Source organism: Zea mays, chromosome 1, assembly GCF_902167145.1.
Source record: "Zea mays cultivar B73 chromosome 1, Zm-B73-REFERENCE-NAM-5.0, whole genome shotgun sequence".
In the NCBI taxonomy this organism is placed as follows: Eukaryota; Viridiplantae; Streptophyta; class Magnoliopsida; order Poales; family Poaceae; genus Zea; species Zea mays.
The window spans coordinates 140,019,309-140,033,321 of NC_050096.1; the positions used below are offsets into that span (position 1 = coordinate 140,019,309).

The 14,013-nt window shown below is 41.6% G+C and overlaps 1 protein-coding gene and 1 long non-coding RNA gene across 2 annotated transcripts; one reads left to right on the forward strand and one right to left on the reverse strand.

Annotated features, from left to right (window-relative positions):
• Window positions 1-328: 328 nt before the first annotated feature.
• Window positions 329-7,459, reverse strand: LOC118476053 (uncharacterized). The gene is made up of 2 exons (XR_004855324.1): window positions 7,119-7,459; window positions 329-701 (listed from the first exon to the last, which is right to left on the reverse strand). It is a non-coding gene; the product is annotated as an uncharacterized lncRNA (long non-coding RNA).
• On the forward strand, window positions 388-9,172 carry LOC100303960 (protein translocase/ protein transporter). The gene is made up of 5 exons (NM_001165515.2): window positions 388-656; window positions 3,553-3,617; window positions 3,709-3,781; window positions 3,862-3,915; window positions 8,655-9,172. Exons 1-5 carry the CDS (start codon window positions 506-508, stop codon window positions 8,882-8,884), a joined length of 573 nt encoding a protein of 190 aa, NP_001158987.1. The 5' UTR covers window positions 388-505; the 3' UTR covers window positions 8,885-9,172.
• The last annotated feature ends 4,841 nt before the right edge of the window (window positions 9,173-14,013 follow it).

Consider the following 14,013-nt stretch of genomic DNA (forward strand, 5'->3'; position numbering starts at 1 on the left):
AGAGTTTTCTCGCCGATGTGTAAGCAGAAGCCGGTGCAGATTAATAAATTTGGTGGGTTTTAATCTTTTAATAGACTAAATATACTTAAATTTCAATAAAAAATATATCAGAATACTCGGAAAATATCTATTTTTATCATATTTGTTTAATTTTTATATTTAAAATTTGAATAAAATTTAAGGAAATCTAGACGAAATTTGTTTTGTAAGGGCTAGTTTGGCAATCCAATTTTTCCATTGATTTTTCAATTTCCTAAGAAAAATTAATTAATTTCTCTTGAAAAAATAAAACTTGTGGAAAATGAGGTTTCCAAACAAGACCTGAAAGTTTTTTTTTTTAGAAATTATTCGCTGACCGGTGCTGACGTAGGGGTCCCACGGTCTCGGTGTCCGAGAATTGTTTTTTTTTAAATAACGACAGCACTAAAACCATAGGAAGATAACGAAGAGAGGGAAAACAAGTGTGGAAGAGGGAAAACTGGAAAAGGCACAGCAAACCGAGAAAATGGCGGCTCGGCGTGGGCGAGAGTGGGACGGGGACGAGCAGGGCGCGGCGCTGCCAACGCCGGCGCCCCTCGGCGCGCCGGTCGTCTGCCTTCTCAGCTCCGCCGGAGACCTAGCCGCCGGCGCCTTCGTAGGCTCCCTCGTCGGATACGGTAGTGTCCACTAATTCCCTTTCCTCGGTCGTTTGAATTTGCTCCCTGGCCGTTTCCAAACAAGGAACATTAGCTGGGTTTTTTGAAGTTAATTTTAGTAACTAACTATTAGGTATTTAGGTGTAGAGGTTCCAAACATGTTTCAAACTTCTCTCTGCAAATCTACAGTTACGCGTCTCCTCACACTCTACACTCTAGACAGTCATAGCGTGCCAGTGGTCCCTAAAATTCTGGGTGTTCGGAAATAAAATAGACACAAAGATTTACGTGGAAAATACTCTCCAATATGAAGGAGCAAACAACCACGAGAAAATAGATCCACTATCAACCGCAGAGTACAAGTTATAAGGAGGGTCTATATTTATAGACGTACATAAAAGCATATTTCAAGGTATATTCCAAATATATAAAAGGAATTAGAGGCATATTCCAACAAATCTCCATTTGACTCTAAATCCATAGAACTGTTTTCCAAACACCATTAGGATGCTAAATTTGAATATCAACTAAGTCTAAGGAGTCATTAGACTTGAAACTGGAGCACGACTTTGTATCATTAAAATAACCTCCCTTCTGGAACGCAATAGAAACAGTTTCAGCATCAACCGTTAAACGTTGCAAGTAATAGAGATTATTCAAACGATTGTCCTTCAAGATAATACGATTGCCACGAGAAACCTTAAGACCAGGCGGTGGCGGCGACCACAATGTGGATAAAAACAATGTGTCTAACCATACCTCTGATACCACTTGTTAGGAAATAAAATAGATACAAAGATTTACGTGGAAAAATCCCCTCCAGTATGGTGGATCAAACAACCACGAGGAAACAGATCCACTATACACCACAGAGTAAAAGTTACATGGAGAGCCTATATTTATAGGCGTACAAGAAAGCATATTACGAGGCATATTCCAAATATATAAAAGGAATTAGAGGCATATTCCAACACCGGGTTTTGTTGATGACCTGTCTCCAGGACTGGTATCATTGTTAGGGACCGGGTTATAGATTGCATGGTACAGAAAGATGGGAATCTTTTTGTTCCAGTCAATTGCTAATCATTATTAGCAGACATTTTGTGCGTTGCAACATAATGTACAATTTGCTGCACGATTACCTGGACGACTTACAACTTAGGTGCTATTTGGTTCGGTGATTTAGTCTCGTAATCAGTTCACAGCGTTGCTTTATGTTTGGTTAGACTATGCCATAAGCGATTACAGCGGGATGCAATGCCGACCAACACAAAATTATTACCACTGCTGTCTGGCCGTTAGGAAACTCCGAGCCGCCCCTTTGCATCCCATAGTGCAACCAAACAGATGACCGGTAATCGTTCTATGTAAAAGATAGCAGGCACAATCATTTCCATTGCTGTTACCACTGTTGTTGCTGAATGAAACAGGTGAGAGGATCCCGGCACCGTCAAAGGTGGGGAACTCGAGCTTGTAGAAGCACGGGGACAATAGGCCGGTGCCCCAGGCCCTGGTGGTGGTGCTGGGGAGCTGTCGACAGATGGCACAAGAGGATCGTAGGCGCTGCTTCCGTGAGGGATTACTGCGCTTGATGCCGCAATCTGTGTTGGCGGCGAGGACATGGTGTATTGGGGTCCCCCATGGCCATGGCAAATGATGGAATAGGGGAATGCGATGGTGGCATGGGTAATAGATGAATGGGCAACCATGGTGCCGCCGGGGCGCTGGTACACGACATGCCATAAGATGTTGGCGGCAGCGGCTGTTGCTGTGGCCAAAGAAGGGCGGCCGTCAATGTTGCCTGCATGGTTGCCACGGCTCGCGTGAGCTCATGGACTGCTGCTGCCACAAACTCCAGCGTGAGGGGTGCCGTGGATGAGGGCGCCTGGGATGTCGATGGTGGCTGGGTGGTGGTTGGGGGCTGTGGTGGGTGCTTGGTTGTGTTTGGAGGAATGCCTGCCATCTTCGATACAAGATTGATAGGATTACGAATCCTATCGGGAACGTTGTGGAGGTTGTAGCGGTGAGTTATGGTTGGGTGTGGTCGCAAGGAACGAGGGCAGCGGCTGGACACCGTGGCCACCGCGTGTGAGAGAGGAAGAAGGCACTACAGTGCTGCATGTACTGTTCACGGAGTTAGGACTGCAAGCAAGAGGAGGAAGAAGGGGGTGGTGGCTAGGGTTCCCAGCTCCCTGAGGGAAGCCGGCAACAAATAAGTTGCTTCTGCTTAATTCCAATAGGTATGTGTACGAAGTACTTATAGTCCCTTAAGGGGATCTAATCTAATCCTATTCCTTTATCTGATAAGGCAATCTTATCCATATAACTAATCTGAAGATCTGATCTATAGATCCAATCTAATCTGAAATACTAATCCAATCTAATCTGGAATACTAATCTGATCCGGAGTACTATTGACTAGGCTTATCCGCTTATGGCTATCGTCTCTGTACTCCATTCATAACAGCACTACTAACTGGCAACTGCTGACCTGAGCATAGAATGTGAATAAACATAACCTCCTTTTTCTAAGCCCACTATCAAAAGAAATTGAAATACTAAAATGTCAGGATCTATACAGAAAGGAGTGTGGGAGACAATGTAATGCTTGGACAAATTCTTGGGGCTTATATCTGCAGAAACTGTCCAAACAAACTGATAGGATAGCCTCATTTAACAGACTAACACTCATGTCATGCCTATGCTTTACCTTTAGTTCAACTGTGTTGAATCTTCGCAATTTAATGAGATATTTCCATGTTTATTAGTGTCTGAGGTAAAAAGAGAAATAGCCTACTGTAGCAATCAAATGATATATTCTGCATATTGCAATAAATGGATACGTCAGAGCGCTCTTTAACATTTGATTTGCTCTATAAAGTTTCACTTATTTCCTTTTTTATTTTTTCTGTTACAGGAAAAGGTTTGATCACAAACCAAGGCACGAAGGCTTGTCTTAGCATTGCTGGATCTTCTGCAAAGGTTAATTGGTTATAATGTTACTTTTGATATTGAAAGTTGAGCATCTTTTTCTACAAAAGATTGTTCATATGACCTCTGCATTTGTTATTAGACATTTGCTGCTCTTGCTGGTGTCCAAAGTTTCATCATGTGCTTGCTAAGAAGACTGCGTGGGAAAGATGACAGTAAGCACTTTGCTCGAGTGCTATTGCTTTGTTAGCACATAAAGGTGCAAGTATGAATATCAATGAAATGCCTTTTTCAGTGATCAATGCGGGTATGGCAGGTTGTTGCACAGGCATTGCTTTGAGCTTTCCAGGTACACCTATGTGCAACTATCAATACTATAGTTTAGAATTTTACCTTCGACAAACTTATTTTGTCCTTACAGCTTTAACAACATATAGCGCAATCAATACTGGATGATATATTCATATAGCTGTGCCGGATGATATTTGTTTAATCTCTTTGTTGTATGTACTGTTCGAGTTGTGTTTGAGTAAGTTTTTGACATATTATTGCTATATTCACATCCCTTTCCATTTTGCTTTCTAGAAGAGTAACATCTTAGTATTTTTTTCCTAGGTTATATATTTTAAAAATTCTATTTTAGTTCCATGTGGAATATTCATTATCTGCTTTAGTCTGTTCACCATCGATTGCATCTTTTGTTAACATAGGTATGAAAGATGAAGTCTAGAACGTAGACTACTGTTTATAGGACAGCAACCTTGTTGCATGAACATGCTATGGATTTTGAAGACTATTCTTGCAGTATTCACATTTTTTTGACTCTGAACATTGATGGGACTATTTTGGGAATTGTTTTCTCTTGGTTTGAACTTCGAAGCTTGCATTGTAATCAGATAAACATGCAAATTCCTATATAAAGTTTCGAATCAATTAGAAGATTACAAATTCTGTTTTGAGCCTGTCAAGTTAAGTAAAATTATTGTGGAACTTTTATATCGAAATCTTTTGAACATTAAATGGCTGCTAATCGTTACATTTTGTCTCATTGAGTTTCTTGGTGTGTTAGGAACTTTAGGTATGAACTTGCCAAACATGATGGCCTTGTTCTTCAAGATTTGAATCATCTATGGCGATCCTTGATTTGGGGGTAGAGTTGAGGGGATTAGGGGTGGATTCGAGGGAAGGAATGGCTGCCCTAGGGCTGTCCGCACCCAGAGTGAGGGAGGGTGCTGGGGCCGTCTAGTCTCAGGGAGGGTAGCATGGCTGCCAGTGCCTTGAAGAGAGAAGAGGGTAGAGCGGATTAGGGTTTTCCTTTGATTATTCCTGCTTAATCTCAATAGATACATCTCCCTTTATATTTATAAGGAGGACCCAACCTGACTCGACTTGAATTACATGGAATCCTATCTTTTTGACTCTTCCTAATCCTAGACCTTGATGGGTTTGCTACAGTGCACGCTACATAAGGGTGGATAACGAGCCAAGTACACATTTTTTGAGTTTTTCTTTGAAATTGACATAATCTTATTTATTGTAGTCTACGAAAGGGCCTCTAGTTGAGTTGATTAGGTGGCCTGAGTAGCACTCCTTAGGTCAATTCGACTCCCCATGGGAGCGAATTTCAGTCTAGGGTCAAAAAAATCCTCTCGTTTGTCCCACACCAAAGCACATGTCTAAGGTTCAACCGTGGCCGTTCTCACATGGGGCTACAGTGTCGCTGTGTATGAGTTTGGTGGTTTTCTTGACCTGTGTGAGGTCTTCTCTTAATACGAGGCGCGGGGGCTGTCTTACCCTTAATAGGTTGAGTTTTTTTATTGTCTCCTGAATTGTTTGAGACCCAACTTCAAGCCAAGCTTATCAAGCGGAGCCAAAGTTAGAAGTCACTCAAAATCAACTCATTTTTATTTTTAAAAGAAAAATGATTCAATCGGAGCATTTTTGAATCGAGTCACCGAGCCGGCTCAACGAGCGGGCAAAGTTCTTGCTGGGCCCTAGCGGTCAGGTCCTACCCCATTTTTTTTAATATTTTCGGGCATTTAGAAAGGTTTGTATTTGCAACCCCTTACTTGGTCCGGGGTTTGGGGTGAGGTGTTGTACCGGACCCACTCTCTTTTATCTCTTAATACAAAGATACGCAGGCTCTCCTGCGTATTCGAGAAAAAAGAGTTTGTTGGAACAGAAAAATACAAAACAAATGACTAGACCAAAATAATAGAAGTTTGTTCATTAACTTTCAATTGGTCACCTGGAATGACTCTGGTAGAGGGTGTTGCTGTGTGAACAACATAGATATTCATGATCTCTTCTATTTGTCTCAAGTTTTGGAGAGGGACTTGTCTGTGTTAACATAATGAAATTGAAATTATTCTCTAGGACACCACTAAGGTGTGACTGTCTCTGGAGCATACTCTAAAATCAGTAACACTCCAATGTATATGATACAAATTATGGTCAAAATTGCAGGACCATGTGTACCCATTTAGTATTTTTTTGAATTTAGAATTGAGAATATGGAGTAGCATGAACCTTTGGCATGGAACTCAATTGTATGCTATTTGACGTTAACTTTTCAAGATGTCCTCCTTGAATTTAGCATCTATAGTGCTTCGGATCAAGGCTGACCAATGTTTTTATGACACTTGTCTCAAATTTTCTGGCAAATGACAAATGTCTTATTTTTAATTGAAATATGTTGTGAAAAATGACCTTGCTTTTATAGTTTTCATCAATACTGTTCTTTTTTTGTTGAACGAGTTGTGCATCATTATATTAAGAAGAAAATAGGACTTTAAGAAGATTCATACAAATACATTAGGGCATGATTTTACATGAGTTACTAACTGGCCAAATGTGTCTAAGACCTTTAGCACAGCGATACAGCACAAATTTGCCTCATCCGTATTTTTTTGCCTGATTGTATTATCATTTGGTGAGTTCTTTTGATCCATTCAAAGGCACAAACATTCCTATATTTCCAAATCCACCATGCCACCATCACCACTAAGGAGTTGAATCCCTTGCGGTGATGCTTTTCGATTTTATGCATTGCACAACATAGTTTTCAGATCGCCTGATCACCTGATCGATCCCACTGGGCGATCAGGTGATTAGTCGCTCGTGATCGATCCTAATCACCCCCTGGCCGTCCTGTGTATTCCAGGACATATATATAGATATATAGTCATATATAACACTATATATATATATATATATATACTTAAGATTCAAATAAATCTTAGTCATATATAACACTATATATATATATATAGACTTGCAGCAGTATAAATACTTAAATAGTCCATAAAAGCTCAACAATATCAATATTCAATTTCAATACTTGGAAGTCAAAAATAGCAGTACATCCAGCTTACTAGACCAGCACAACAGCAACAAGTTTATTCAAATACTTGAATAGTCCATACTCCATAACAGCACAACATCAACAAGTTTATATAAGACTATGAAACTGCAAGTTTACAACTTACTAGACCAGCAGAGTAGAGAACAAAGAGGAGTGAAGAACAGACAAAAGCAGCACGACGTCCATACCTTCAGAAGAGCTGCTCATCTCCGGAGTGCTGTTGTTGTTGACAGATAGGCGACGGGAGAAGAGTGAAGAACAGGAGAAGAGAATGGAGGACCAGAGATAGAAGATAGGCTGCTCAGCTGCTGTTAATGACAGATAAACTGTCGTCCTTTGGACTGGCGACCTTTGCTGTTAATGACAGATATATTTTCACTAAAGGGCTTCCAACCTCCATCTTCACCGAGGTCAGGTCCAGTCTCAGTGTGTGCGATGTCGATGCTTCAACTGCGACGGTGTATTAGACAAAAGGATATGACAGCCCCCTAGGCTGTCGCCTGGTGCTCTGCTGGGGCTGTGCTCTCCTGCTGTGCCTTCAGGCCCTTCACGCTCTATATGGCTTGCATAGATAGATTGATATCCAGTAGGCAAGGATCACTGTTGGTTCTATTTGTATAAACCTATTCATCCTTGCCTATATATGTGTACCATCATATCCTTCATAATCATCTATGTTCCTTGTGCGTAATCCAACTCAAAGTGAGCAAATGTTGCACATTTTCATCTCCTTGATCACATAGTGATTAATACTCTTCTGATTTTATGGTCTTTTCATCGATGCCATGCTTTTGCAGAGAGATAGTGTTCATTATTTATAGTACATAAAGACATTTAGTTTTTGTAATTGTTATCACAGCACTCTTTCAGTTATATAAAGAAATGCATACCATATGACATTTTTCTTACTTTGGAATTTTCATCTCTAGGTCTTATGATTATTTCATTTTTTGGTTGCAAATGGTAGGTGAGTGGCAGTCCAAATAAGATTGGGCAGACAAGTGAGTCGTACCATTTGCATGAGTTCCAACTTAAGCTCTGCATTTTCAACTATAATAAACAAACTGAGATAGGGGTTGTCCTTGAACAGTTTGAGGAAAGCTTGATATTGAGTTTGCTAACTGAACATAGAAAGCTAAAACTGAGATGAGGTATTCGTTGGATGCCGTACAGTCATGATATGGACAGAAAAACCCACAAAAGGAGGGCAGAGCATTGGCAATTTTTCACATTATTAGCTTAGCTAGTGTTGTACTTTTCAGTTTCGTCAGCATAATGCAATTACTTATTGTAGCACAGTCAAGATACTTATTTTATCCGATAGGTTCCAAAGACATTATCTTCATGGGTTGGTACTAGAATAGTAACATTATACAACTAACTTAATCCTTTTTGCAGTTGCTTTTGTTCTTGTATATTAGATGTGACAAACATAGCCATCCTTGCAAAATAATACTCCCTCCGTTCCAAAATAATATTCGTTTTAGCTCTTGATTTTTATGTCTATATTCAATTAGATGTTGATAAATGTAGACACATATATAGAACATATATACCAAGTATTGTATGAATGCCATAAAAAGGCAAAACAAAATTTATTTTCTCACGTGTCGAAGATGTTTTATTTTAAGCACTTGAAAATGAATTTGGAAACATGTTTCTGGAAGTGTTGATGGTATAATGCATCCACTTTCTTATATATTTCAATCTTTCTTTTAAACCAGGTGCGCCCCAGGCAATGTTCCACAGCTGTGTCACCTTCGCAGCATTCTCATGCATAATGGACGGTCTCAGCAAGCAGCAGGCAGCAATGGCACTCACACTTGATGTGAAATCTCCAACTGTCAAGTATGAGGAGGGCCGGGTCATCCCACCATTCACTCTTCCGCCGCTTCTGGATGCATTGGATCCTCTAGGTTCATTCTGCCAGACCCTTATCAAGCCTAAGCATTAGGAGTGCGCTGAGGCTTGTTACCCCAAAAAGGCAGTTTCGATCTATAGTTTGGCACTGTATGCTCTATAACCGTTCTGAATTTGTCTCCAGTCATGCTGTTCAAGTTTGGTAACTGTAGTGGCGCTATAGGACATATGCCCATTTTTTGTCAATGGTACATTTTTTATGAAACTTGCTGAAGAGATTATAACCATAAGATTGTTCATTGGTGAAGATTTGATAGTTCATTGCAACAATGGTGTTCAACTCTCTGAGTTGAAGATATTTTTTCAGAAAACAAACTGTTAGCAGGAAATCTGAATAGGTGCTTAGGCTCTGTGTACCAATTTGCCCGATAGTGCAAAACCTCGTCAGATCGAGCTCTGTATGTTCATTCAGCTTTGCGCAAGAGGAATGACCCGGCATACTGCTCACTCAGTAAGTGCTCGTAGCGTTAGGCTAGACCATATAATTGTATCCCCCAGTGCCTCAAATAATTGTGGAAAGCTTGACCTGGCATACTGCTCACTCAGTCGTCTGCTGGAGATATGATGGGTAAGCTTGACCCGGCATACTGCTCACTCAGTCGTCTGCCGCCCGGCCTGATCCACCATACCCCACCACTCCAGTGGAGGCCGTTCCCTGCCCACCCTGTAGCCTGTCCTATGTTGTACTACCGCCCGCCGGAGTACCGCTGCTGCACCACTACCACGAGGTGCTCCACGTGTGAGAAAAAAAAGTGGGTTGCTTGGGGTGGCAGAAAAAAAAGTGGGTTGCTTGGGGTGCCACTGGAGCAATAGCCAGAGACACACTGATGTACCATTTAAAGAAGCAAAATCTTAGGGACCTGTTTGGTTTCAACCCTAGCAGGTAGCTCTTGGCCAAGCAAACAATCTTAGGTTGTCCACAATAAATTGTGTATATAATTGTGCAAAACTTTGTTTTGTACTATAAATTACACTGTTCATAAAATAAAATTTGAAATAAGAGATATGATGGATAAACTGCTGGAGACAACCTTAGAAATCAAACGCCTAGAGGCGCTGCTTGGTCTAGGTTCATAAAATAAAGTTTGAAATAAGAGATATGATAGGTAGACAACCTTAGAAATCAAACGCCTAGAGGCGCTGCTTGGTCCAGGTTTATATGCACCAAACCAAACATACCCTTAATGCATATTTGTTTGCCTTGCCTTGAGGAGCTTCTGAATAGCTCCTATGAGAGAGATGGAAGGGAATATTTTTTCTTGACCTATCCGTCTCTTGCCATTGGTTGTGAATTGAGATACATCACCATGCTAACTCTCACCTATAAATGGGTGAATGGAACCAACATGCACCTATATGTCACACCATATTTTAAGGGCAAAACCGAATGCTTACCATATGATACTTATTGTTGGGGACTTGTTCTCAAATGCTTCGAATTAAGAACAAGACAACACAAAATGTTAAGTATTAATGCCCTTCGTCCGCTGAAGCATTATCTCCCCAAGGATTTAATGAGCTTCGGACGAAGGCCATGAGCAAAATATCACGAAGATCACACCTTCGTGATCAGACTTATAAAACAATATGAAATAAAATATAAAACATAAAACACTATAGAAAGATATACTAACAATAGATAACATTATTCACACATTTTATTATATGAACTCAAATATTGAAACATAATATTTAGGTACATTTATACCTTCGTCTTGGCAGAAAGCAATAATTCCAGCGTAATGTGCCAACAGCTATAGGATTGCGTGAACAGTACAGGGGTACTGTTCATCTATTTATAGGCACAGGGCACAACCTGTGTAAAATTACATTTATGCCCCTTACAATCGACTACAATAATGACACAAAACATCGCGGGTCTTTTAAGTCATTTCATCTTTAAGTCGGTTCACCCCTTCGTCTTGAGATTTGTCACTGTGCCGAAGCTTTATAGGTGATAGCTTCGGCGCTGCTTCTGATAGGATCTGCCGAAGGTGTTCTCTTTCTTTAGGATCTTCGGCTACGAAACATACCCCCAACAGTAGCCCCTTCGCGGTGCTAGATTGTTTTTCGTAACGAGCTTGATCCGTGAAAAAGTCTTCTAGGCTTCGGGATGCCAAAGATCCGAAAAACACCTTCTCTGAGCTCGTTGGCGAGAAACGATTAAAATAATCCGCGCTCGAGGTGGCTCCATCTGGCAGCAGTTACGCGCGCCCTGGCGATTCACCCTCTCGGACCCTGTGGCCCACCGTTCAGCGAGTGCGGGTGACTGTTTGTTCGGTGCGAGAGACCTTGACGATTCACCTTCCCACCTGCGGCACTATATAAACAGACGGGTAGGTGTGAAGTTACCACAACATTCATTGCTATTGCACTGTTTTGCTGCCAAAAATTTAACCATAGCCGAAGCTTGATCATCGTGCTCAAACGAAGCACCGCTTTTGACTCTGCTTCGTCACAGAACCATATCCAGATATTTTTCAAGCTTCGGATCTTTAGCCTTGCAACTCTTGTCAATATGACCCGAAACAACCTGGGAATCAGTTTTAAGTATGGCCCTTCTGATTCCCATTGCTTTTAGCTTCCGAAGACCCAGAAGCAGGGCTTCGTACTCGGCAATGTTATTTGTGCAACTGAAATCGAGTCTTGCCGCATAACAAGTTTTAACTTTGGATGGTGAAACCAACACATCAGCTGCTCCTGCCCCGAAGGTTCCCCAAGATCCGTCGCAAAACACTGCCCATACTTCGGCATCTTTATTTGTTTCTTCATCCTGAGCCCCTGGCGTCCAGTTAGCAATGAAATCTGCTAACGCCTGGGACTGGATCGAAGATCTATGCACATAATCAATACAAAATTTATTGAGCTCTGCAGCCCATTTTCCAATCCGCCCAGTAGCTTCTCTGTTTCTCATAATATCCTTCAGCGGCTGTGAAGAAGGAACAACAATATTGTATGCTTGAAAGTAATGCCGAAGCTTCCTGGATGCCATCAAAACAGCATATAACACCTTCTCTAATTCTGTATAGTTTTTCTTTGATATACTAAGAACTTCAGATACAAAATATACTGGGACCTGCTTCTTGACTTGATCATCAAGCTTCTCCTGGACAAGTGCTGCACTTACCGCTGAGTGCGAAGCTGCCACATATAACAACAAAGGAGCCCCTGGCTTTGGTGGAGTTAGTGTTGTTAAATCTATCAGATATTGCTTCAACTCCTCGAAGGCTTTTTGTTGGCTTGGTCCCCATTGAAAGACTTCGGCTGATTTCAGCACTTCGAAGAATGGTAGATTCCTTTCTGCTGATCTGGATATAAATCTATTAAGAGATGCCAATCTCCCTGTTAATCTTTGGGCCCCCTTTTTTGTAGTTGGTGGCTCCATCCGAAGTATAGCTTCAATTTTACTTGGATTAGCTTCAATTCCCTTTGTTGAAACCAAGCATCCAAGAAATTTCCCCTTCTTTACTCCGAAGACACATTTTTCTGGATTCAACTTTAAGCCAGCTTGTCTGAAACTGGCGAAGGTCTCCTGCAAATCAGCAATATGATTTTCCTTTTTCGTGCTTTTTACAATGATGTCATCAACATAAGTTAGCACATTTCTGCCTATCTGAGACTGGAGAACCCTCGCAGTCATTCTGCTGAAAACTTTCTCCGGCGTTTTTGAGCCCCTCAGGCATCCGAAGATAGCAATATGTGCCACTTGGGGTTATGAAGCTAGTCTTCGGCTCATCTTCCTTCTTCATCCAGATTTGGTGATAGCCCGAGTAACAGTCTAGCAGACTCATGAGCTCTGAAGAAGCTGCTGCATCAACTAAAGAGTCTATCCTTGGCAATGGGAATTCATCCTTCGGACAAGCCTTGTTGAGATCTGTAAAATCGATACACATTCGCCACTTGCCATTGGCCTTTTTTACCATAACGGTGTTAGCTAGCCATTCTGGGTACTTTACTTCTCTGATAACCCCTGCACTGAGGAGTCTTTTGACTTCATTACGAGCACCTTCGGCCTTATCATCAGACATTTTTCGAAGCCTCTGCTTTCTGGGTCTGAAGGATGGATCAACATTGAGCGAGTGTTCAATAACATCCCTATTAACTCCGCAGAGATCATTGGCTGACCATGCAAAAACATCTTTGTTGTTGAACAAAAACCTTATCAAGGTTTTCTCCTGCTCTTCGGATAATTGAGAGCCCAACAGCACCTTCTGCTCTGCTATGTCCTCACATAAGAGCATGGGCTTCGGCTGATCTGCTGAAGCTGCTTTCTCCCTTCTGAATTTGTATTGTTCACAAGCTTCAGCTCCATCTATGTTATGGATTGCTTTTGAGTCTGTCCAGTTCCCTTCGGCCCTTCTGGCAGCTTCTTGACTTCCATGAATAGCGATAGGTCCTTGATCCGAAGGTATCTTCATGCAAAGATAAGCAGGATGAAGAATTGCTTCGAAAGCATTGAGAGTGCCACGACCAATAATTGCATTGTAAGGGTATTCCATGTCAACAATGTCAAACACAACTTGCTCAGTTCTAGTGTTGTTGATGAACCCGAAGGTCACCGACATGGTGATCTTGCCCAGTGCTACGATCTGTCTTCCTCCGAAGCCACAGAGAGGATGTGTAGCATCATGAATCTTATCTTCTGGCTCTTGCATTTGTCTGAAGGCCTTAGCAAATATGATATCAGCTGCACTGCCTGTGTCAACCAAGACATTGTGGACCAGAAATCCTTTGATAACACAAGAGATAACCATGGCATCGTTGTGTGGGTAATCCTTGAGCTGAAGGTCCTCTTGGGAGAAGGTAATAGGAATGTGAGACCATCTTGACTTGATGAAGGGTCCTTGCACCCCAACATGTTGTACCCTTCTCTGTGCTTCCTTTTTCTGTTTCTTGTTGGCTGGCTCTGAGGACGAACCACCTGTAATCGGGAGCACCAGCTTCGGGTCCGAAGCAGCTCCAGCTTGGTTGTTGAACGAAGCCATCAGCTCAAAAAGTGGAAGTGAGTTCACCGGAGGTGGGCGCCAATGTTGGGGACTTGTTCTCAAATGCTATGAATTAAGAACAAGGCAACATAAAATGTTAAATGTTAACGTCCTTCGTCCATGAAACATTATTCCCTTGAGGATAATGAGCCTTGGACGAAGGTTGATGAGAACATAA